General features: G+C 38.8%; 1 protein-coding gene across 3 annotated transcripts in view; it reads right to left on the reverse strand.

Annotated features, from left to right (window-relative positions):
- ryk (receptor like tyrosine kinase) overlaps positions 1-26,158 on the reverse strand; it is a 52,092-nt gene that overhangs the window by 6,792 nt on the left and 19,142 nt on the right. Inside the window, exons 2-15 of one of the 3 annotated variants that reach the window (XM_030132790.1) lie at positions 25,682-25,803; positions 25,493-25,592; positions 24,540-24,671; positions 23,064-23,123; positions 21,837-21,972; positions 21,351-21,451; positions 18,503-18,586; positions 15,687-15,812; positions 9,291-9,377; positions 7,616-7,685; positions 6,116-6,248; positions 3,581-3,690; positions 3,311-3,470; positions 1-126 (exon numbers count right to left, since the gene is read on the reverse strand). The exon at positions 1-126 is cut by the window's left edge and continues 11 nt beyond it. In XM_030132790.1, coding sequence (XP_029988650.1) covers positions 1-126; positions 3,311-3,470; positions 3,581-3,690; positions 6,116-6,248; positions 7,616-7,685; positions 9,291-9,377; positions 15,687-15,812; positions 18,503-18,586; positions 21,351-21,451; positions 21,837-21,972; positions 23,064-23,123; positions 24,540-24,671; positions 25,493-25,592; positions 25,682-25,803 — 1,547 coding nt within the window. Of the gene's footprint in view, positions 127-3,310; positions 3,471-3,580; positions 3,691-6,115; positions 6,249-7,615; positions 7,686-9,290; positions 9,378-15,686; positions 15,813-18,502; positions 18,587-21,350; positions 21,452-21,836; positions 21,976-23,063; positions 23,124-24,539; positions 24,672-25,492; positions 25,593-25,681; positions 25,804-26,158 lie in introns of all 3 variants that reach the window. The other 2 variants (XM_030132789.1, XM_030132791.1) reach the window with 2 other exon arrangements.

Genomic DNA, 26,158 nt, shown 5'->3' on the forward strand with positions numbered 1-26,158 from the left:
GCAGTTGATGGGTTGTGCTATTCTGTATCCGTCCTTCAGGTAGGCGGACATCTCAAAGGGGTCGATGTCGACGTAAGGTGTCTGACCCAGAGTCATCAGCTCCCACAGCGTCACACCAAAGGCCCACTGTGGAAACCAGAACACATAATCAACACCAAGCAGAGTTTACCAACACTTACACATGCACTGAATCCTGCACATGATCAGCTTGAGAGGCTGCCATTCATGTGGTATTAAACAGAATAAACACAACCGCATTTTCTGTGTGGAGAGCGGAAAAACAGCGATGCCCACTGGCACTAAAATGCAAAATGTTTCCACAGGAACAATGTGAGGAAATAACGCTGAAAAATTTATACCGAATGTAAATCGTCGCTGAAAGATTTGTTATAAGAGTGAATGCAAACAGTTATGTTTGGGGAGGGAGGGTCCGCCCTCTATGTGTTGTTGTGCTGACCTTTCACTCTGACCTCCCAGGAGGAAACAAGCAGAAGAAGCATTTCCCTTTTTGTGGTCATGAGTGTTACTGTGATTATTAACTCTTTAAGTGCCAGACAGTTAAGGGGCTAATAAGCCTTAAAAGTGCCACAGAATTTGGCCGTTTTTCAGTATTTCGCGTCGTTTTTATAATATTTGAAGAATCCTGCAGGAAACCGCTCAGTAACATCCGACCGATTGCTAATTAGATTCAAAACGCACCGGACGCAGCCGATTCATTATTGATCGTAATTTGCATAATTAATAATAATAATAATAATAATCTTTATTTATATAGCACTTTTCATACATTAAAAACTGTAGCACAAAGTGCTTTACATATCAGTTTAAAAATCAGTACCGCCCCCCACCCACACCCACCCACTCACCCGCACACACACACACACACACACACACACACACACATATACATGCAAACCCACAAGCTCACACATACTTAAGAAGACTGACTGAGCACGGGTAGACCAGAACAAAAATGTACAAGTAAAAGTAAAACATCAGTTTAGGAGGCGCTGTCTCAGGGAGCCATCCGCACCAGGAGGCAGCCGCCGACCCCGGCACCAGGCACCAGCAACACAGCCCCGCATCCCAACTAGTGGGAGAGGGCCAACTGGGACCCCCACCCACCAGAAAGGAGCGGACCCCAGTGAGAGAAGGCGCCACAGCCCCCGGAGTCCACAGCCGCCCCCCGGCATGGAGGGCTCCCTCTGATGAAACACCGGAGAATAAGAAACATTAAAAAGATATAAAAATATTACTCGGTCGCGTGACCTCAAATTCCCATCTGCTTGGTCTCAAAAGGGGGACACAGAAAGAACGTCATCGAAATGTGAGAAAGAAATGGGGGTGGATGGTTTGTTTGTACACAAATGTGGCGTGTTCTCCAAAGCCGATCTGATCGGCCCATGGCACTTTAAAGGTTGTTTTCGTAAAGCCGATTTAATCAGCCCATGGCACTGAAAGTGTTAAACCATATCTAACGTCACACTGCAAAACAGTACAAGATAAGCGCTGAAGTAGTCATTGACGATGCAGCTACTTGAGTCATGCAAGGAGTTACACAAAACCCTTGTCTAAAATGAAACTGGGCGGTGATTCCTCCCAATAATGAGTAACAAAATAATGACAAATTCTACATGTTTTTCAATACTACAACATGAGGAGTAACACAACAATATTGTCTGTGGAAAAAGCAGCTGTCTGTGTTAGTGTCTTAACCTTCAGTGGGTTGACATGTGGCCTTTAAAGGAAGGGAAGGGAGTGATTGAGAATGGAGGGAAAGGCTCCTCAAGGAAAAGCGTGTTCTGCAGTAACCCACCCTGTTCCTACATGGACCCAGGCCACTGCCAACATTCCCAACAAGGCCTAAACATGCCACTGTCTGACTCTAAGGGTACTCGGCCGCTGACACAACAGTATGGATTTATGATGCTCTGAAGATGTTCCACAGCCACAGGTACTTGTCTGGACTTCCCCTAAATTCTGATGCCAGGTCTCTCTGTTAACTGTAAATGCAGCGAAGAAGCATGAGGGGGTGATTGCCCTGAAAAACTGTGACCATAAGAGGAATGCAGAGGGGAGGGGGCATGTCTGGCTGGTGTCTGAGCTCCGTCTCTACAGATCTGCTGAGCTTCCCGACTGTCTCTGCCGCACCCCCTCTGCTATCCTGACACAGGAAGAAGTCATGGAGCTCCAGCTACTCCTCCCTGACCTGTGACATCTCATCAAAATGTCTAAAAATGACTCACATAAAACTGGTGTTACTTCCTGCATCACCTTGGACAACGATGCTTCAGTTTTGCTGCTCACAGTGAAAAAATGAGTGCAGTCAAAAATAATGTGGTTATTTTTGTGATGGATTTGGAGGTTGACCTATGACCGGTGATGAGCAGTCCCCATTGATACTAATAATAGTGTCACAAATACAGATTTACATGAATAATCAATTAGTTGATTAGTTAAAATGGTAAGAATAGTGTACCTCTTTTTAGGAGCGGACTCATTTTTATTTAGAGTTAGAAGAGATTTATGTTTTCTGTCATAGAGACACAGAGCTAATGTTTACAGCACTGTTTTTGAGAGCTGCATATGCTCAGCAAAGTCTGGAAAAGGGTGGCTCTCCCCCTCCTTGGTTGGTCTGTTTTTAGTTTTTAAATTAAGCTGTTCAGATCAAGGGTCATCACTGAAGGGGACCCGTGGGCTATTAACCCATGATATCCTAAGTGCTGTTTTTTTCTGGGCAAGCTGAAAATTCTACTCTATTCTATTTTGTTTGTATGGTGTACGGTTAGTTTATTCTTAATATTTTACAGGATGGAAAAGGGTAAGTTCACAGAGCTTTTCCTGATTTCTCCATCCACTGCATTCATGATGTAATATTTGATACACAGAAATAAAAAACAAACATGTCTATTGACCATGTGAAATGAGTCAATCACTTATTTTTTGCAGGTTTATCCATGTTTTAAAAATCTGGATACACACACTGCTTTGTGTATTATTTGTATTACCTGTACATGCATATAAATATAATTATTGCCTAATTTCTGAAATTATACACATACATCTGGTTTTGTTATTTCTGTTGGAGCAGATGTTAAACGTGACTGGGAAGGCACTCTGGATGGCCTTTCTGGTTTTATAGTAATCCTGTAGTTTGCAGCAGAGAATCTATGTTCACAGTTAAAAAGACTTAAATAAATATATGTATTTGTGTTTTTATTTGTGTTGATTCTATATTAATTCAGTGATTTACTGATACAGTCCTTTGAGTAGTGATAACCTGTGTGTTCTATTTTACTACAGTTCTTACCACATCACTAGCACTAGAAAAGTCGTTGTTGAGCAGGCTCTCCAGGGCCATCCAGCGAACAGGCCGGTTCTCATTATCCCCCAGACAGTGGTAATCCATGGGAAACAGGTCTCGAGCGAGGGCATTGTCTGTGATCTTCACCTGCATGTTGTCGTCAATGCTGTCGCAGTGGAAAAGAGAGAACTACGTCTTTATTCTGTGATTAAATTCCACACCAAATCACCTGGAAGAACACTGACGGCAACTCTGGGCAGGGTCAGGGACACTTACACACAGTTCCTGGCGGCGAGGTCTTTGTGTATGACCTCCCTGCGAGCCAGGTAGCTCATTCCACATGCAATCTGTATGGCCATGTAAACTAGGTCCTGTTGAGAGATCGCCTGAAGGAAATGAGGGAGAGAGAGACAATGTCTGTATAAGAGGCAGCAACGGGAAAAACAAAACGGAAGGAGTGAAGGCTGGAGACCACAGATGACGTGACTTTACTGTGTTGGAATTGGTCTTTTGTGTCAAATATTTCCTCCGCATGGGGACATGGTCAACTTAAGGTCAAAGAAGGGAGTTACACCCCACCTACTTACACACAAACTTTAGGTCTATCATTGGAAATGTACGGAAATACAGCGGTAACATTTTCATCTGAGTCTGACTTTAAAGAAAATGTTTCTTTGTGTTTGTTGCCACTGAAGGTTTGCAGACAATTGTGTGTCTGAGGAAAACCTAAAAGACCCCTGACTGGTTTCCATACAATATGAAAACATCCTGTGGGGCTTAAGAGACAAGAGACTTCCTGATGCGGAGGAGCCATATATCACTGTGAAACACCAAATGGATGTCTTTTTGTCTGCTTAATCTTATCTGGCATTAAATGTGATACAGTTAAATTAATTAAACCTTTACAACATACAAAAACAAAGTCTTGGCAGCAAATGAACAGAGATAAGGACATTATAAATCAACAACTTGTGCATAACAGCGATGTAGCTAGTACAACAGTCAGGCTGTAGAGTGGAACTGGCCACAGACCAAATCACTTTTGAAGGGTTCGTACTCTTTCTGATAAATTTCCAATGTTCCTGCCATCTGGATCAGTTGGTGTCAAGTGGTTGTAAAACTCAGTCCAAAAACATCAGACCTGTTTAATATCACATAATTACAATGGTCATGTTAGTCTGTTAGTCTTGGCTCATGAAAATACTGATGGTCACTGAGTTGAAAGTTGTAAATAACCAACAGATGCAAAGCACCAAACAGGTTCCACTGCAAATAGAAAACTGATATAAATAAAATACAGCAGAAATATTACAACAGTTTCACCACTGATGTGTGCTGTGTTTGCAGATAAGTCATATTGGCAGTCTTGGTTTGGTCATTTTAATAATTAGTGATATCTACAGTATTTTGACATTTCCTCTTGATTTATACAGATAAAGAGCCCAGAAGACTGATGAATGTGGAACCTACTCAGAACTGTCTGTCAAATCCTCAAATCTGGTGATCTAGCCCATTTTTGCCAGCCATGACATTTAATTAGCTCATACAAATGTTGTGAAATTCAGCTCAGAACGACCACAAAATGTTAAAGTAAATCATGAGTTGTTCAGTGAATCTAGAGCACAGCGCTGTTAAGCTTTTCTTGTTAAATTACCAATGTCTTATCTTATCATAACATTCTGTCTTTCTTCTGGCTATTTTGTGTTACAGAAATTAATCTGACAGCAGTTTGTCTCATTTGCAGAGAGAGCTGCAGTTTTTGAAGAATAGAACATCTGTTGTCACTATGACGGGAAATAATCCCCCAGTGTTTCAAAATATAGTGACTTCCTTATAGTGACATAAAGAAGGAGTTTAGGTACCACTGACTGTTTCTTACTGAAGAGTCTAACAAAACTCCAAATGAATCTATCTTGTATCAATCAGTCACTCCTGTAAATCTTGAGAGAATTTAATTTTAAATTTCTGTATTTTCCCAGTTTGGGATAAATAAAGTATGTCTGTCCATCCATTTATCTATATATCTATTTTACTTGCAGTCTCCATCTCCTAGTGTCTGGTAGGCCTAACCTTGAACACTCAGCTGTGAGTGAAAAATGACAACTGTGGAAAAGGTCGACATCTATGCAGCGTTAAAACCAGATGTTCCCTTTGAGAGCGAATGCCACTGTGGTACTGAAGTGTTGTGCTTCTGGAGTGTTTTCCAGAGAGCTTTATATCCCACATACTGATACATCTCTGATTTATAGCTGGATGTTTATTGCAACAGCACAATTTAATGACTATGTCTTTGTCTCCCACAAGTGCCAGGAGTATAAAAATGTGCCTTCTGAGAAGTAAGGTGCTGCTGCATTACCTGAAGCTTCACAAAGGTGTTGTTGATTACTGTAAAATGGCAAGCTTCATCTTGTGATCCCAAAGTGTTTGCTACATCTGTATTTTGGAGCTGATTGACTGGTTGGATCTGCACTGTGGCTTTGCCAAGTACATCAAAGACTCCCTGGGGTTAACATGTACAAAAGCTTGATTGTCTTTACATAGTGAATAAAAATCCATGCCCTGAGCGCAGGATTCACGGCTATATCAACAGCCCTTCTAATAACAGTGTAAACAGTAGTTACAGGTAGGTGTTGATTGCTGCAAACACACAAGGTCTTTCAGACTTCCACAGAGGAGTAGACGGTTCATCCAGTGTGAGGTGTTTATTTTAATAAATGTCTCACTGCAGTGTACAGCATGCACAGCTTGGATTGGGGCTTTTATCCTAATGGTTTTAAGCTACTCCAGGTGGATGTTGAAGTGAAACCTCACCTGTGGGTTGTTGGCCTCAGCCAGCTTGCACTGCCGCAGGAACAGCTTGAGATTCCCCCAAGCCATGAAAGGTAGCAGCACCATGGGCTTCTCCCCGTCCTCCGTACACACATGACTTATGGGTAACAAATTTCTGAAGAGTGGGGGAGAGAGAGAGAAAGATTTCCAAATCATGGAACAGGAAGTATGAGAACGTAAATAAGATGTAACACTAAACATATGCCTCAAAAGGAGGAAAGGGGAAGGAGTGGGCTGATGTGACGACAATTTCAGCCACATAAAGAAAATTTTGAGAAAAGTCTGTTCTGTCCAGTATCAGTTTTTATCAGAAATTTCCACTTGTTTCTATTCACTGACGCTCATGCTGTTGCTTTATTTGCTCTTTGTGTCAACATGTGGATTTCTTTCATGAGAAACGGCTCTGACAGACTACACAATGTGAGGTTTGGACAAAACCTGAATATTTACTGTTATGTTAAGAGCAGAAACCACTGCATTAATGGACAGCTGTGATGGTCGGGTAAACACACGTCTGTGACCAGTGTAGGAGTTAATAATGAGATCTCAAAGTGTGATGATGGTCAGCTGATCAAAGACATAATATTAATATCAGAGTTTCAAATTGTTGAAGTTGTGTATTTGTTGTATTTGATTTTTCTTCATTTATACGTTAATAATAATATGTGAAGTAAACAGTCCTACCTAAAAGAAGCTCAATATCAACCAAATTGTCTTGTATTAAGGGAAAAAGTCCAGCAACTGAAAACTGAAAATGTCCCAAATTTTAGCAATTATTGAGAACCACTACTGGGATATTATCCAAATCCTTGCTCTTGTTGCTGGTTAAATATATTAGCTGGTGGAGTATTAGCTGAAATATCTAATGACTTATCTTACGACAAATGTATATTTTCCTTTTTTGTCAACACACTTGACAAAAAAAAAAAAAAAATTATGTATATAATAAGTAATTTTTTATTTGTGCCTTAAAATCAGCAACAACAGAATTTCAGTATTGAACATGGTTGAAAGTATGAGACATTTTCTTTTCTTTTTTCAAGTTTAAATTACTGTATTTACACAAGTTAAAGCCATATTTGATGGCTCTTTAGCTAAATAATGTTGGGCAAAATTTCCATTATTACCTCTCAGTAAATTGTAAATCAAATCATCTGACAGCAACCAAGAATCTGTGTTTTTTAGGTGTAGAAATTCTACCTTGTGATGGGGTAGATTCAGGTGCTCGTATGTGTTTTCAGATATGTAGGGTATGACTGACAGTTGTGTTTAGATCTTCTCAGACAAGACTCTACTAACACTGAAACTTGGGCTATATTTCTATTTAGTCTTTCTACCAGGAACAAGAGGAGAAATCTGCAGAAGGAAGGCGTGTATTATCACATTCTGGTGGTTTTCCCCATGATTTTGACTCATGCAGCTTAACATTTTTATCTAAAAATTGCAAATGTCATCCAAACACACCTGAACCCTCTCTCTTACCTATGATGAAGTCCACGGAGCTTGCAGCTTTCAGTCAACATCATGGTCACCTGCACTTCAGATGCATGATCTGCAAAATCAGAAACTCATGTAAACCATGTATAACCTGAAAACTAGAAAGAAATGACAACATGCCTGGTTCACATTAACCTTAGAGAAGGTCAGGATACAATCTACTGACTCTGTGGCCACATGTAGCATTTGAGGTTTTTTGTTTCCTGGCACAGAACAGTCTGTCCACAGTGGAAAACTTCAGAGGAAACTAACTTTTGCCACAAAGGTCCACTTTTTTTAATCTGCGTGTGCAGCCTTGCCATCGTCTGCTACTTATGGAAAGGAGTATTGTTCACTTCCCAAAAAGTTCATGAGAAGGAAGTAAAGAGTTTAATGCAGCCGAGACTGGCATGAAGATATTGTTCACTGAATGGTATCCACCCCTCCCTGAGTAAACAGAAGAGAATGGAGAGGTCAAAAGGCAACTGGCAGAGAAAGCCGACACATGCCGCTAACAAAGAACCTGACACTCGAACAAAAGGGACTAATTTCACTGCTGTGCAAATTATGCACTATGAGTAACACTGGTAATTCATTAACTGTCAGATTTGTATTGTCATTTACCGGAAAGAGACCATGTGTGGCCATCTGCTGAAGCCATCGGAAAGAAACTACCAACAATGATCAAAATATTTGGTTAAATGTTCATGGTGGCTCAGACTTAGTGGTATTGCCGGTTTGACAGGAAACAAGAAATGTTTCAGAAAGTGCTTTAACTAGCAAGAAATATATGAAGCAAGAGGTAAATTGTTTAGTTAAAGCTATTTGTCCTGAGCCTTACTGAAGTGTTAGTGCTAAATACACACTTATTTTTTTACACATTACATTATTTTAGCACTGTAACTAAAATTTGCCTGTAAAATATAACTGTTTGAACTGTTCCTCAAAAAAAAGTTTGAAAGAAGTCTTGATTTATGCAGAATTCAACACAAATGACATCTACTTAAGACTGCCCAGAACTAAACCACTTAACTATTAGTTAGATCTGAGTCTTGTTCACATTTTGGAGTAAATGCAAAACAAAGTTCCTCTATGGAAAATAAGAATATCACACATAACTATAATGTGGTTAAAAAAAAAAAAAAGAAGTCTTTCACCTGGGAGATATAAAAACTTGGTGTATCAATGTGGCAATGAAAACAGATTCTGTAAATCATTATACATCGTGTGTGTGAATATGGGGACTGATGAGGAGGCTGCTATGCACTGAATTAATTATACATATGTTAATTACAAGACGCAAACTTAAAATTCAATGTTGGATGACAAACAGGAACAAAACACCATGTATGATGCTGTAAAAGCAAATGTTAAACGCTTTGACAAATTGGCCGAGAAGGAAAAGGAAGAGTCTAAAACATCTGTGTGATGCAGGCCAGTGGTTCATTAGAGACAAAAACTAAAACCAGCTACGGCTTTTTGACTTGTATTATGTTATTGTATAAAATACTTTATCTGGCTGGAATGAACATTGATATTGATGATGGTTGGAAATATTCTCATTTACTTTAATGAAAATCTGGTTTCACTGAATGCAACGGTTTTTATTTCACATAATATAAAAAAACAAAAACACTTATGATATTTTTGTTCAGTGCATTCAGTGTTCTACTATGCATACCTTTCACGGTCTTCACAAAGACCTGCTTTTCTTTACTGGGGTCCTTCTCATCCAGCAGCACGCCGTGGAAGATACGGCCAAATGTGCCTGTAAAAGAAAAGCCACAATTTATGTTTAAAGAAAAGGGCAGGAAGGAGAAAAGACCTGAAATGTCTGCTCATTCACGCCTGGCTGCTCTGTGGACAGAGGTGGACAGGCTTCTCCTGAAAATGCTTTGTCCCATCAGGGGATGACACATTTTGGGCAGCAGTTTCACTGACAAGAACCAAAAGAAGAACGATTCACTGGAGCTTTGATCACTCAGAGTGATTCAGAAGTACATGTGATGTGGAAAGGCCAATAAGTATGTTCGTCATCCCCTTTGTCTAAACTGTCATCCTGTTGCTCCAGGAGGTAAAATGCCATTTAAGAACATAAACCATCAACGTAAACTAAAACGAAAATCAGAGCCCCAGGGCCAAGTAGGCCATGTGTTTCAACAGGAGAGCAGACGAGCCATAACAACAGGGTTAGTGTTTGACTGTCTCCCTCCTGCCTTCACCTTCTCCACTGAGCCTGTCTGGACACGTTCTCCCCCAAACCCAGAGCCCAGGTCGGATCCCAGTTCAACTCTCAGAGACTAGGCCTGTTCATGTTGTTACTTTGACATTACAGCTTGGGTTTTAATGATTATTTATCATTTGTGGCCACTTGTAAGAACGAACAAGAGCATCTTCTTAAAAAAGGTCAGAGTAGCAGCAACGATTAGTTAATTAATCCAATGGTTCATTGAAAGAACTTTGGCAGCTGTTTTGGTGATCAATTGTTTTTGTCATTTTCTTGCGCAAAAGCAACAACAGTTCATTCAGTCTGAAGGAAATTCTCAGATATTGCTCAAACAAATCATGACAAATGAATAAATAAATATGTAATGATTTTAACATAGTGCTTAATTAAACAAAAGATAAGACAGAATAACAGTAAAAGTTGCATAATAGAGGTTACATGATTTTTTATTACACATGACATTGTTCACAAGGTACAGCTTCTAAAAATCAGAGGATTTGCTTTATTTTTAGCTGATAAGGAAAACATATATAATTCATACTTTATACTTCGACTTTCAAATTCCATTAAAGATGAATTAAAATCTATTTTATGTTTGTTCTGGCACTTTGTAAACAAACCAATTAAGATGAAATTAAAATACAAGTCACAATAATACTTAGATGAAGCCCAAACCACAACTATAATAGCTAGTAAATGTCAGAAAAAAAAAAAAAAAAAAAAAAAAAATCAGTTTTTCATGGGACTGATGTTTGGGGACTTATTTCATCGTTTTTGTTTATTAATATACATACATACACACACACACACACACACACACACACACACACACACACACACACACACATATGTATATAAAAAAAAATTGTGTGTGTTTTTGTTGTTATTCTATCATTTTTAGAGAGTACTGTATAGTATTGTATGTGAACACCTAAAACTTGAATGGCAAATAAAAAAAGATAGTGGTAGACATAAGATACAGCCGAGTGTTAACCGAGCGACAGAACCTGTGACATGCTGAATGTGGAGTGGTCCAGTAAAATGTTCCAGAGGGGCAGTTTGTCTTACAGAGAGCAGTCGACAAAATAAAAATACAAAAATCTGTCCAATTAAAAAAAATACTTAATTAACTAAGTACTACATACAAACACACAGCCCACAGACTACAAACCGGTTAGTGTTGTCATATCGTCCTGTTGACAACCATGACAAGTCTTGCTTCTATTGATAGATGCATCTTCAGATAAACACAGCCAAGTGCAAAGAGCCAGCTATTAGGGTAATTACAGATGAGGGATTCAATGGGACCTTTTGTGATAATAACGATAGGGAAACCGCAGTGTGAAACTGAAGCCAAGTGGAAATATCTTTTGGTGTGATACCACTGACGGCTGCCGCCGCCGATGGCTCCAAATATACTAGTTCCAACTGGCTCTCATCCAAAAAACTAAGGTGATTCCTTTCCAGGAGTTTTTCTGGTTTCATCATTTGGACCCTCTAATGAGTATACTGGTGGTCCTTTGGTCCCTGATAGAAGGTATAGATATCTGTTGGATAGGAGGTGATCAATAGCTCATTTTTCTTTTGCTCATTCAATGAAAAGGATATTTTTCATTCATTTTTTTTTTTCTGAACCTGCTTTATCCTCACTAGGGTCATGGGGGTCACTGGAGCCTGTCCCAGCTACTTATATGCGAAGGTGGGGTACACTCTGGACATGTCACCAGTTCATTGCAGGACTGACATATAGAGACAAACAATCACTCTCACATTGCCTATGGGTAATTTAGATTAACCGATTAACCTATCAGTGCATGTCTTTGGATGGTGGGAGGAAGCCAGAGTCCCGGAGAGAACCCACGCAGACATGGGGAGAACATGCAAACTCTACACAGAAAGGTCACACCCCCATCAACTGGTGCTGGAATTGAACCCAGGACTTTCTTGCTGTGAGGTACGAGTGCTATCCACTGCACCACCCACCACCCAGGATATTTGTCCTGACAGACAATTCTATTCTATATTTAGCTAAGAAGTTAAACTAACAAGTGCACCAACAGAAGATTTTTTTCATGAACTGAAGTTAATGAAGTGTCATGTTAAGCCTAAATTGTCTTGCATAGCTGGACTCCACATACTGTCAGGCCTGTGTCGGTGCTGTACGTAGGTCTGGCACCATCCACAAACATTCTTGAACAGAGGTATAAGTTATCCAAGATGAAATGCTGCAATGGCAAAATAGTGCCAGAAGAGAAGATGTTTTGGTGGAACATGTGCACATGCGAAAGTGCTTCATGATATTAAAACAAATGGTGCCAGGCACAACAAACCCCGCCCCTCACACGTATTGTAACTTATTCTGGCATGAGTCCAGCTGATGTCATCATGTCTATGCGTGTGGTGATGTCAGCATATCAATTACCTCTATATATGTGCCAAGTTTAAAGTAAATTGAAAGAATATTGATGTTTTTATAGACATTTGAAATTTCACCCATTAAAAGTAAATGGGAGAAAAAAAAGATCTTAGTAATTGATAAAAAAAAATTTGAACTTCGATTTACTTTTCCCTAAATGTAATCAGATCTCTTCTGGGTCACAGGAAATCTATAAGCCCAATTTGGTATATATTCAACCAATAGTTTTTCTGCTAGAGTGTTAACAAACAAAGACAATAACCTTTGCCTCCCCTTCAGGGGGCGAGGTAATAACCAAAAGAGCACATAAAAAAATGTGTCTTTTGTCAAAACCTGACATTGTAAGGGTGTAGTTGCAGCTCAGAGGTTGTTCTTTCATGTACCGATAAGGAAATTCAAAGTGATTACACACAAATAGTGGAAGGAAGGAATGACAACCCTGCCACCGCTGCAACTGTGTGATGTAAATATTCTGCCTTGTTCTGTCAGAGTACCTCCAGTGAGCCGGAATACTGCAGGAGTGTACCTCAGCCAATGTTAGCTTTCACTTAGTACTGCATCATATAGTGAGCAAGATGCCTATAAGATGGTAGCTCTAACTAGTGCATTTTTACATAATTTGCCTCATAGCATAATTGCTTATGTCATATTTATTTAGAGCATAGTTAATGATACAAAATGAAGCAACAGTGTTAGTAAGTAAGTTAAACAGATATCACAATTTGGCCAAAAATATGGCTTAGGCAATTATACTATGAGGCTAATGATATGTGAAGTTGACATTCCTGTTATTGAACACAGCGGTTTGTGTTAACAATTAGGAAGTAGTAGTAATTACTTGGAGGCATTTAATATAACATTTCAGCAGTGTCACTCCTCCACAGCTCCACCCATGTATCGAAATGCATTCACTAATGGCTTAAAAAACAGAGGGCAATAACCAAAACACCAGGCTTAAGGCTTCAGCATGGTAGTCCACAAACCAACAAGTGACATCACTGTTGCTATGTCCACTTCTCTTATACAGTCTAGCACTGTAACCAAAAAAATGTGTGAGCTAAATAATTCTTTGAACAAAAGAGCTTCCTACTAAATGTTCATATTAACTTTCTAGACAGAAGCACTGTCCAAAATGCCTGAATGAGAGGCCTTTAAGTGGCATTTCAAACAAAGAGCGACCACACATTTCTCTTCCACTGACTTGTATTCAGCCTTGGGTAACTATTACATCACTCGCACTAAACCCCAGCGTGGGCAAATCTCCAGAAAGTGAAGCACGGTCTTGTTCAGTTCCATCACTGCATGACGATGCTGAATCGTCTCCAAAAGCACCCGGCATCTCCAAGTGAGGGAGACTGACGGAGCCAAAACTGAAGCCCAGATAGTTCTGTTTAATCTTTGACTTTGAGCCAGACTGAGAGCTGAGAGAAACTCAAAGTTCTGAGGCTCTTCATGTCAATGTTTAACACGCCTCGGCAGGAATAAACATTTGCTATTTTAGGTTCACGGCATGTTGTCAAACTAACACTGATCTGATGAGGCATGCTGAAGAGTTTGCAGGAAAAGGCAGCGATTGTGTTCACAGGTTGTCCTCTCTTCTTTCCATCTCAAACACAAAGAAAAAAAGAAGTTCACGTACATTCATTAAGCTACTGAAAATATACAGTGTGTGTTTTGATTGTGTATTGTGGAATATGATGACAAGAATCAACAATTCTCAATTAGGAAAAAACAATGTACAGACTTTTCAAATACAGTAGTTTGTTCATTTTTTTGTAATACTAAATTCATAGGTATATATTTATGAATTTACTAGTTCCACTCTTCCACTGTAAAAATATGACAAAAACACATCTTCTCCATTTGAGCATGTTGCAGCCTCAGTGCAGAAACCCCTGAGGTAATACCCTAGATTCTATTATTAATGATAAATTACTGTTTTATTTATATATCACAGAGGAATCACACAAACATTTTCTTCATGCTCCTTTAACCACATTCACTCAATAACAGAGAAAAAGTTGAGACTGATCTGTGAAATTTGTTCAGAGATACCATTCTGGTGCTTCGTGGCTGTGTGAGCCAACACAAAGAACTAACAAGATGTGCTTTTTTATGCATACATTGTTTTTTTTTTTTTAAACAGAATATCATGATTTGCCAGAATTCAAGAGAGTCTAATAGGGTTCTACTAAGTGTAACTACAAGAATTTTGTATTATGTCTCAATGATAAGGCCAAATAAAAAAACCTCTTTATTTGTTTCTGTTTTATGAATGACAGAGAATCTATTTCTTGTCTACTTGAATTTTGGTACTTAACATTATTACCTCCGCCAGGAGGTATTGTGATCGCTTTGCTTTGTGTATTCGCGTGTGTGCGCGCATGTTTGTTTGTTAGCAAGATAACTCAAAAAATTATGGACGGACTTTCATGAAATTTTCAGGAAATGTTGATACTGGCATGAGGAAAAAATTATTACATTTTGGTGGTGATTGGGGGGGTGGCAGATCTGTCTTGGCGGAGGTCTGCGCTCTCCGAGTGCTTTTCTTGTTTAGAAATGTTTTCTTTGTCCAAAATAACAAAACAAAACTCATTTTACATAAAATAAAACACCGCTGGTAAACAATGACTGAAGAAACACATTCACAATTAATAGATTACAGGTTGCATTTTCATTCATGATGACTCCAGCTATGGTTGGAGTTAATAACTTGAGAACTGTACCTAAATATTAATTACATCATGTCTATTTGCAAATATTACATAAATATAATTCCAATCATCTTCTAACATAATGCTCAAATCTGTGTGGTGCATGTGCATGTTTTCCACTTTAATTTGCTTTTCCTTTTGTTAATAGTATGTGTTACTTAAGTAGTTTTGTTTTTTGTTGCTCTTTGTTTCCATTGTATTTCTTTTTGACCCTTTCTGTCAGATTAGTTTTTTCTTTTTGGACATCTTTTAATCTGTGAATAGTTTATTTTTCTGTTACAGTGGATGTTTAAATCACTTTAGAGGATGACAAAATGGACAAAATATATCTGATGTGATGTTCACGACAGTATACAGAGACAGGAGAGGCAGAAAAGAGAAGGGATGACATGCAACAAAGATTCTGGGCTGGGATTCAAATCCACCATTCTTTTTTAATTTTCAACCTCAGAAAGATTATAGCTGCCCCCCCCCACCATCGGTCCACTTGCTGTTCAAATGCACATCTCATACACACTCCCTGGATCCTTGAACAAAAGGAGGATGAGGAAACATAAACACACAGTGACACCATCTGTGATCAGCACCTTTGAAGAGGCACCCACTGATCAGGTGAATGTGTGTTTTCATGGCATTCTTGAGATAGTGCTCTTTGGCTAAATATAAAGATGACTGAAGACTCGGGGAGAAAGAACAAGTTTAAGAAAATGACAGAAATACCTTCATGAAGCACATCTCGTAATGTTACTCTCTCTCTTGAGATGGCAATGTCTTTCACTTTGGCTTTGGCTTCAATCAGCGTTACACTCCTCAGGTCATTCTTCTCAATGCGCAGAGATGGATAGCCTGCGAGGGGGGACAAATACAGACATGTTTTAAAGGCACACATGATCCCCATGTCAGTGAAACACTTCTGAACTGACTGACGGGTCATTTAAGAAGGCTTAACATGAGCCAAGAACCACTTCTTCTTTGACTGAGCCTTGTTTCTTATTGACACACAAAACATAAGCATGAATTCAAAGAATTCCAGTGATTACAAGAAATATGGTGAAACGTCATGTACAGTACACTACCCCCATATGTTACATCAACATGGCTTCATATGAAGTCCTATATTACTGCACTTCCATTACATAACCTCCCTATGTACGTATTAGCTGCTAGCGTAGCGAGGTCGGATGAGTTCCCCACGGTGTATGACCAAACAGTGTGAACTCGACTCCTTTATATCAACACGCTCCATGTGTACACAACATGTCAGTGATGAGAGAGAACCAAATCTAACCTCCTGTGTTTGCAGCTCACTGCTACTAAAAAGATTTGCTCATTTGTATATGTTTCTTTTGACAGACTATAGATCATAGGATGAGAAGACACAATGGCAAATACACCAAGTTCAGACTGAGTAAGTTCACCTTGAGCACACATTTAATCTGATATTTGGTGATGTAGTTGGAGTTTTGGGCTATGAAAGTTGATATAAAATATTATATGTAAAGAGAAGACATGAAATCACAGTTAAAGCCTTAAGCATGATCTTCACTTTGATTTAAAGTTGAAAAACCCTCCTGTAGGATGGTGGTGCTGCATAATACAAACAATAGATGGATCAATGCTGCCCCCTAGAGGTCAGCAAATAGAAGTATTATATAGTTTTTACAATCTTTTGTCATGTTTGTCTCAACATCAAGCACACATTTCCAAAATTCTTAACACAATGTGCTTTACAAGTAATCAGAAATGGTCCAAAAAGTACTTGAATAAAAGCTGCTGGCACTACAGCCTACTATGCTACGCTCTTACGACAACTTTACAAAATCCAAACCACTTGAAGATGTGTACATTTTTGGGTCATTTCCTCTCGCTGATGGTACATGGCTGGCATATACAGTAATAATAGTGGAAATACATCACTATACAACATCTGTTTGGCCTGTACACACACTGTGATGCAAATTTGGCCACTTCAATATAGATGGTAACAAGGCTGTAAACAAAAACCACAATAAACTTTCTGCTAAAGCCAAAAAATCTGGCTTACAGTATTTCAGGTAGGTCCCATACATATCTCATAAAAACACTTCTCTAACCCTTTACAGTGGAACCAATGACCACTTCAGGTGATTAGAGCTACACTTTGACACAGAGCCTTGAACCTAAAGGTAGCCGCCAACATCTTCTTACATTAAATAAGAAGATGTTGGGGATTGTACAGGTGCTTGTCTTTTCAGACCTATATGATGAGAATTGAGACAATCATGAAATATCTGTGCATAAAGATTGAAATATTGTAGAGAAGTTAACTATACAACAGAACAATATTCAATGGTTCCTTTAGGTTTCATTTTTGCACTTCACACCTAACAACGGCTCCAAATCCCACTATAAAAAGTAATTCAATGTTCGACCTGTAGAGGTCAGTGTGACAACATGTACAAAAGTTGACTGGAAAACAGACCGTCTTGATTTGTTTTAGTTGATATGTTGATGATTTTGAGTTAATTCCCTTTTTACACATCAGTGCCATTTGTTTTAACCCTTAAAGACCTAGAACTACTACTTCCCGACATCTACCATTTCAAAAGTGATTTACCACCATTTAGTATAATATTCTCCTGGAGTTTGCATGTCAGTGAAAATGAGCTATTTTCTAATACTTAGTTTGCCAGTTATGTTAATGTTTACATAAGGTCACAGTAAACTCAAAGCTTATTATACTAAAACAGAGAAAGCTGTCGAAAAAGTGACTTTTTGCAGCAAAAATATATTATTAACTGAACGTACAATACTGAAAAAACAACCACTGCCATTAGTCAAACTACATGGGTTTTCTTGATCAATCAATGTTGCAGTACATGATTGTGTTTCCATGTTCCATACAGAGCCTCTGAATGTCCAAATGGGTCATATCTTTTTTGTTCAGGCTATTGAAATGCATTGATACGATCAGTGGTTCTGAAGTTATTCAATATTTTAGATCAGTAGATGGTTTTGGTCATGAGTAGCTGTTTAGGCCTTTAAAGGGTTTAAGCCAAATTTTGACAACAAAAAATATTACAAAAACAATACTTCTTTTAACCATGAAAATTAATCCACATTGGAATTACATAATACATTATTTGCACTTTATTTTACATGCTTATTGTAACGTTTTAGTCAATTTTATTTAAAACCATTCATAAAGATGAATAAAATAAAAAAGATGAAAAATAAAATGACAGAAAGGTTAGTATAAAGCGGGTGATATGCATGAGGCAGGATTTTAAGTATCAAAACAGTCACTATATGAAGTCTAACAACAGCTAATGGAGATCTAAAAAACAAATGAAACAAAAAACTCATAGAAAGTGCAGCTTTACTCACTGAATCTGTAAGAAGTCAAACATATTGTTTACAGGTTAAAAATTATGTTTAAAATGCAGCTACATCGATTATTTATCTATCTTATGCATAGATGAAGCATAGTTTAAGTGCAAATCTTCATTCTTGTGGTGTCAACAAGTGCCACCTCTCGGAAACAGACCAGGACTTACTTTTGGTTTCATGGGGGGGAGCACCGGGATTTTGGAAGGAGGAGGCAGCAAGCTGGAGTATGGGTGCAGAACCAGGGTGATTGTCTGATGACAAGAGGAGAAGAAGAGGGGGTGGGGGTGGGTGAAGAAAGGGAAGGTGGGAGAGAGTGAGAAAAGAAAGAAGTGATTTAAACGGGGGTTCACTCAAATTACAACATGACCCGAGTGAATGGATGGACTGTTAACATCCATCAGGCATGCTTGCAAGTTGGGTAAACGTGCCCATTGGAAGTTGGGTGTAAAAATGGGTGCATGGCGGTGAAAATAATCACATTCAGCGATGCAGACATACAAAAAGGCATGTGGGTTGAACAAACAGGAAGTGAGATATGGGCTGTATCCACAAGAGGGCAACAACAGACCACACTGACAACAAGGCACATACAGTACGGACACAGATTTAATAATGCCACCATTCTTTCATAAAGAGAGCCAAGTCAAAGGAGTCATTGTTTTGTAAAGATGTGATTAGACAAAAGTTTGGGCCTAATCTTGTGACAGTCCTGAGAAGATGAATATCTCTGGCTCTTGAACTCATTTAAGTTACTGTAAACAAAGGGTGCATTACAGGCTGGAGTGTGCCTTTTATTGTGTGCATGTACTTCCACTTTGTCAAGGTTTCAGGTTTTCTTTTTCAGTCTTATATCTGTAAAAATATATTTTACTGGACAAAAGCTGAAACTAAATAGTCAAGTTCCTACAATGTTAAATTGCACCCAGGTTGACAAAAAAGCAACCTGAGCAGTACAGATTAGGCAAAACGAACAGTAAGTGTTTTAATCAGCTCAATTAACTATAAACATGTTCTCACATACACACATTTTTCAGTTTCTTTTATTATCCCGCTAAATGATTGTTTCACTGTGTCATATAATTACAATGTATAAACCAGAGGCCAGTTCTAAACCATTTTCATACTGTTACAATGAATCTAATAATAATAGCCTTTGTTTCATATCACAAAGTCATTTGACAAAAACATGCACTGGAGTTTCATCTTTATTGAGCTTTAAATGTCAATACAGTGTTTCAATCTAACAATAATGAAATACATGATTATACATAAAGTAGTTGTGAAGCAGTGTGGGATAATGGGAGCTATTGTTTCGACACCACTACAAATGAAAATCTGATGAAAGTAGACATCATGTTTACAGATGTATTAATGTTTTATTCAACATTCAGTGATTGGTTTCATTTTTATGTAATAGCTGCAAGCAATGTAACCATTAGTAAAACAGATGTTATGATATTCATGAGCAGTCAAAAGACAGGAGCTGTTACAATGCAAAACAGTAAGTGTCCAAGACAAAAACTGTATAACTTGGCCCACAAATTTAAAAGAAATATTCGTTTTTAGGTGCAGCAGAGAACTGGAGAGTTCACTCTATATGTAAATGGTTTTGGCAAGTTTCAACAAGTTCAATTTAAGTCCAGTATGAATGTAATTTAATGCCTATTTCACATGCATCCTAGCAAAGAAGTATAAAGGATATGAAGGAAAATCAGACTCCGACCAAATCCTATCAATTGCTGATTTTAGACATTTCATGGACCTGCAGAATGAATGTAAATCCTCTGTTGTACATGACAAAGCTTTCCTGATTTAAGCTGAGGTAGACACAATCGAGAGACTTAAAAATGATCTTTATGTCTGCGCCGAAATTAAACATGCTTTGGTGCTCAGCAATGTGAGGACTGTCCGTCTTCAGCAACACTAGTGCAACTACCATTGGTGATTCAGTCCCACTTCATGGCCAAAGAGGGCAGGGAACATCAAATATTATGACCTCCAAGTTTTTAATTTAGTTATTTAATTTACCCTGCTCTCCGAGTGTGTATAGAGGTGCTTAAATGTGCAACACTGCTTTGTAAAATGAAAAAAAAAAAAAAAAAAGCATCTTTTAACAATGTTATAAAGCTAAATCATATTATGGTCAAATGCCAACATGACGTATGAAACCCTTTTATTGCTGATACAAAAAAGGAATATATACAGAAAACAGTCTATAATATTTTTACAACAGGAAAAGGCTGAACGGCCTATAAGGTTACAGGAGGAGGAGAGTCATTTGATCAACTTACTTACCCTTGTATTTACAGTCGTCCTCACTTTGATAACCAGAGATCGCTCGGGGCAAAGTTTTCCTTACAAGGCATGCCAGATTATTTCCACTTTTGACTAATACAGTACAGGCTTACCCATAATTACAGTGGGTGCCAGCCAAGAAAGAACAAGGGCTGGGTAAGCAATCACATTGCCACCTAAAAACAACTACATAGACCTGAACTGGAGGAAAAGCGCTGGATCTGAGGCTAATTTAAGATCACACTTTGCAGGAACAAAAAGACAGATGTGAGAACTCTCTAACACCATTAGACTACTGCTGTAACTGTGTTGCTGTATATTCAGTTTTTCCCACTTGTTCTATATTTGCGTTAATCTAATGTAGGCTGGTTTGTGCTACTTGGGATATAAATGCTCAGTTGTGCTTTTCTCTCTGCTCAACAGCTGCATTATTTAGCTCAGGCTTCAACAGGTCACAAGAACACTTCGCCATTACAATCTTATGATACCAGTTTAGCTCATTAGGTCATTCACAGTCCATTATCACATTTAGAGAAACATGCAGATCTGGAAATGCCAGAGTGAGAAGGGAAAAGAGTCGACTGGATCAGAGTCAAAGTACTTGGAGCGCAGAAACGTTTACAATTAAATAAAACAATAACTGATGTACCATTGTGCCGACTGGTAAAACTGATGCATTTGGTTAGTGTCATGTTAGTGAAAAGGAGTAAAATGTCTTACTGGTGACAGGCGTTGCGTTATTTGGAGTGTCAGCCCTTAGGTACTGCGTGGTTTGAGTGGACGGCTGAGACAGGCCCTGCGAGCTCCCACTGTCACTCACACTGAAAGACGAAGAAGAACAGTCACATTTACGGCAAATGTCAGATTATCTCACTTCCGTGGTAACATACAGCAAATGAGTGTTTTATGTAACTAAGCCTATCATTGTACAGTTTTAAATGACAACTTTTATGATGTACGATCGCTCTAAATCGATAACAAGAAAAGGATGTGTTGCTCTTATTTCACAGTGATATTTGATAACTTGTGTAGCTGCCTTGAGCCATTTGGAGTAAAGATTACAGGAACTGAAGAGGAAAGCTAAAGAGCGTGTTTGAACTTGATATAATGCTCTGTGGAGATGACCTATTTTGAGGAGTTTTGAGCGCAAAACTCTGCAGAAAACACAAATGTAACTTTCAAAAGGTGAAAGAAAACAGAACGTACCTGTCCTCCATCTCCACCCTCTTCATGCTGTGCAGGTGCAAGATGGCCAGGATGATGGCAACGAGGAAAATGACGATGCAGCAGACGCTCACACTGATATAAAACACCTGGGTGGAGGTGGTGGGTGTAGTCACATCTACTGATGAAAACCAGACGCATGTTAATAAAAACACAACATACCAAATATAGTACCCAAGCACCAGTTTCTACACGTATATAGGCTGTTGTAACAGTGGGAATTTCTGATATCACCAACACCAAATTACAAATGACACGTGTTCTCTGCCTGACTGATGTAGTTAACAAACAAACCACAAACATAATATGATATGATCATAGCATTGGTCTAATTGCTACCTGTCTAATTTGTTAAGTAGAAAAAGCCTATGGAAAGTCTATCATCTGTAATCATTGCAACCATGATCACTATATGTGGTTTTCACTACATAAATAAAACTAATTTGCAGCTATTTATCACAAATCCCAACTGAAAGACTAAATAATATTAAGACAATCTCAAAACTCTAACAATGCTCTCTATACATCACTTAAAATGACCCTGGGAATGTAAGTTAGCTGGAATGACCTTCCATATGTAACAATATTACTTAGTGAATCAATATCATTACATGTCTTAAGCACATTTTAAGTACACAGCTGGCCCATGGTACGCAGTTTTCAGTCCTTACATATAAGATAGTTGTCAGATACGCAGAGAATGACAGGGCTGAGTAGTAAAGAGACAGTAAATGGGAGAGTGGGAGTGAAACACCATAGAGCACAGAGGGCTTCACTCAGGGTTAATGGAGACTTGGAGTGGTCGAGGCTTTGCTCAGGACCCACTGTCTGAGAGCTTTTCTCATCACCTCTACAGTATAAAAGCCTCGGAGGGCCCCAGGTTCCTCGGGCCTACCCAAGCAGAATGCATACAGCCCACTAATGGCACTTTGTTACTGGGGCAGTGGGCTCACAAAGAGCGTGAATAAATCCCAGTGGAAGAGGACACCCACTCCTCAAGGGGTGGGGGATGACGGAGAGTGTTTCCACAGGAGAATGAATCCTCTTTTACTGGCTGTGGATTCTTTCTTTTTGATTCTGTAAAGTTTGCCAGCTGTGCACCGTCTATACAGACTTCTGAGGACTAATCCACAAATGAACCTCCTTTTTATTAGGCTGATACAAACTCTGAAAACAGATGAATGCAAGTAGAATGGTAGCAGTACTTACAGTCAGGCTGTGGCAGAGTGTTATTTGGAAGAGTAGGACGGTTCGACTCGATATCTATTTCTGTTCACAAAGGAAGAAACAAGGCAAAACACAGCTATTACTGTCAGGGATGGAGAAACAATTCATTAACACTTAAGGAAAAAATATTTTTGAGACAACTACATTTTAATCAAATAACCTCAGGGTCTGTGATAAATCTCTACAAATGTGAAAGAAAAGAAAAATTATGGATCAAGGGCTGTGTGTGAATCATGACAAGAACAACTCTGTTCTCACAACAATCAACGGGTAATAACAAAAATCCTGTTCTTAGTCCAAATAGTGTCTAGCCTTCAGGTGGGCAATGTGTCTTATGTGATCGGTGTAAAAATTGTGTCAGCTTGAAAAATTTCAGATCATAACTTCATAATAACTTCTAATAACATAGATCTGCTATATGTCAAAAAACAGAGCTGCATATCGTAATATACAGCTCCTGACTGGACAAATTACTTCATCTTTCGCCTTTCCTGACATGCAAACAATGCCAATGCAGACTGTAAAAGTGCAAAATAACAAATAAAGGTACACCTATTTTCCAATCCTGTCATCCCCTGTCTTTATATTAAGTGTGGAAAGAGGATTGCAGGGCAGAAGTCTAATAACACTACCAGTTCCAACTCTGTATTAACTCAAATTATGACGGTTTATTTGATATCAGGATTACTTATTATCTAAATAACATTCATGAAATAGTTCTCATTTAATAATGTTTTCTTTTGTAACTGTGCTAGTCTGCATTACAGTACATATGTCTCGAAACTAGGAACAAAGATCACAATTAAAACTGTGGTTCGTGATTAAAAATATTGTAATACTGTCTTTTTGTTGCATTGTCTGCCTTAGCTTTATTCTGACATTCCTACATCCACAAATAAAATACACGGAAGTAAAAGATAAAAAGCAGTGGCCTGTGTTTGACCAGTCAGCAAAAATCGACTTTTCTCCAGCTGGTACCAGCCAAAAATCACTGCAAGTCACAGCATAATTACAGAAACACAAGCACTCAGTTCAGTCTCTGCTGCAATGCAGGTATCGTCAATAAAAGGAGCTGCAGGTACAGTACGATCACTCAGCTCACATTCTCAGAACCACTCAGGCAAACAGAAAATATTCATTATCATCACTTCTGCTGAAAATAAAACAGGGATACATTTGTTTCCAGAGGGCATATGGCAAGAAGCCTCTTGGCCATATGCAATTATCTTCAGACAGATGGAAAATAGCACAGAACTGAGGATAAAATGCAAAGCCCTTCACATAAGCGACATAAACTCTACAGAGACCTCAAATTAACTACTAAATCCACATTCTGCAAAGTATCTTTTAGAAGGCTAATATACAGGGGGAAGTGACATTAATGATGCTGCAGTTCGACTGAAGCCTCAAAGGAAGCCATTATTAATGTAACTAACTCCACCTGCTTTGGTTACTCACTTTTGTAGCACATTTTCCTCCTCTTGAAGTTAAGGACTGTGTAGTTGTTGGCATGGATGGTCAGATTGAGCTGCACAGTCACTACAGCCTCTCCATCTATCTTACCGGAACAAAAGAGGTCCACTCGAAAAACTGCACAAAGACACATGTTATGTTAGATTTAGAGAAACTCTGAGCTTCCTCCGGTGCATATGATCAGAACAGATCATGGCTGACAGTCATTACATTATTACATTTCAGTACATAACTTTATCAGTACTATGTAAGTGTTTCTTAATCTTCATATGCTATAGAATAATCCAAACAATCTTGTTTCTTTATAATTTTAAATCCAAATAATCAAAACACAAACAAACTGAAGCTTGTAGAAATAGAACAAACAAGTTTGCCACCTCACACTGGTTATACTGGGTGAACGCAAGTGTGTTCTGCTGCAAATGCGTTCCACCAAAACAGCGTTCTTCAGCGCATAGTCCCACCCCCCAAGAATTCCAGGAAATCTGAAAAGTTCTACCCCCCACCAGGAACTTTTCTCAGTGAAAGTTTTATATCCATGTGATTTTGGTGTAACTGTGAAGAGGTTTTTCAAAATTCCTGGAAAGGTTCCTGAGGTGGTGGCTTTTGTGAAATGAATGTGGAATGTATTCACAGCATTTCCACAACATAAAAGAGCATCGTATTCACTGTACTCATGTCAATAAACTATCATTTGTGTATTTGAACAGGAGCTCTAAAAGACAGCTGAAATCACATTCAGTTACAGGAAAATAGAAGGATGTTGGAACCATTTTCCCGGACGGCACAAAAGTTTTACTTTTTCTCTCCTTTCCCACATGTTTTCCATGACTGGAATATTGGTCATCTGTTTCCAGAATGCATTAGAACCCTGGTAAAAGCCTGACACTGAAGGCCCTAGGATGACATGACACAGCGAGAGGCTTAAATTGACAAACCAGAGGGGATGCGGGGGACCTCTCCCTGACTGGAGATGTTGCTCTGTGGTGGGTTCATGGCAAGCGGGTTCTCCACTTGGAAGCCGAGACGGTAGTCAACCTAAAAGGAAAAAATGATAAACAAATGTAGTAAACACATTCACATATGCAGACTAGGTTACGGTTAGCTTTGTGATGCATAAGTATTACCTTTGCCTTTGAGTGCCATGAGAAGTGAAGGCTGTTGGTCTCGCTGGGCACAGGCAGCGTGAAAGAGAGAGCGTAATGATTCACCACATCATCTCGAACATAGAAGAGCTCCGCATCGAGGCCTGTGTGAACACATCATGAGACATGCATTTTCTTTTTAAGAGGCAGAATTAAACACAGAGAACATATATCCACTAAAACTGGCAGCTTGAATTAAGAGGGGTTTCCCCTTAAATAAGAGAGATGGACTAACCACATCTGTTAGTACTTGAAAACTCTTAGTGCCTAACTGAGAAACTTCAAAACGTTCAAGTGAGACAACATCCAAAATATGACCGCAATTTTCTATCCAGGAAACAAAACTGGGCAGGGGAAGGGTTAAGAGGAAGGGAGTGGAATTCTTTAGATTGGAAAAAAATGTCTCCTTGCATACAACATCCACTGTGACTCAGCCTTAGAAGAGGAGCTTTTTTATGT

Source organism: Sphaeramia orbicularis, chromosome 4 (assembly GCF_902148855.1).
Source record: "Sphaeramia orbicularis chromosome 4, fSphaOr1.1, whole genome shotgun sequence".
NCBI lineage: Eukaryota > Metazoa > Chordata > Actinopteri > Kurtiformes > Apogonidae > Sphaeramia > Sphaeramia orbicularis.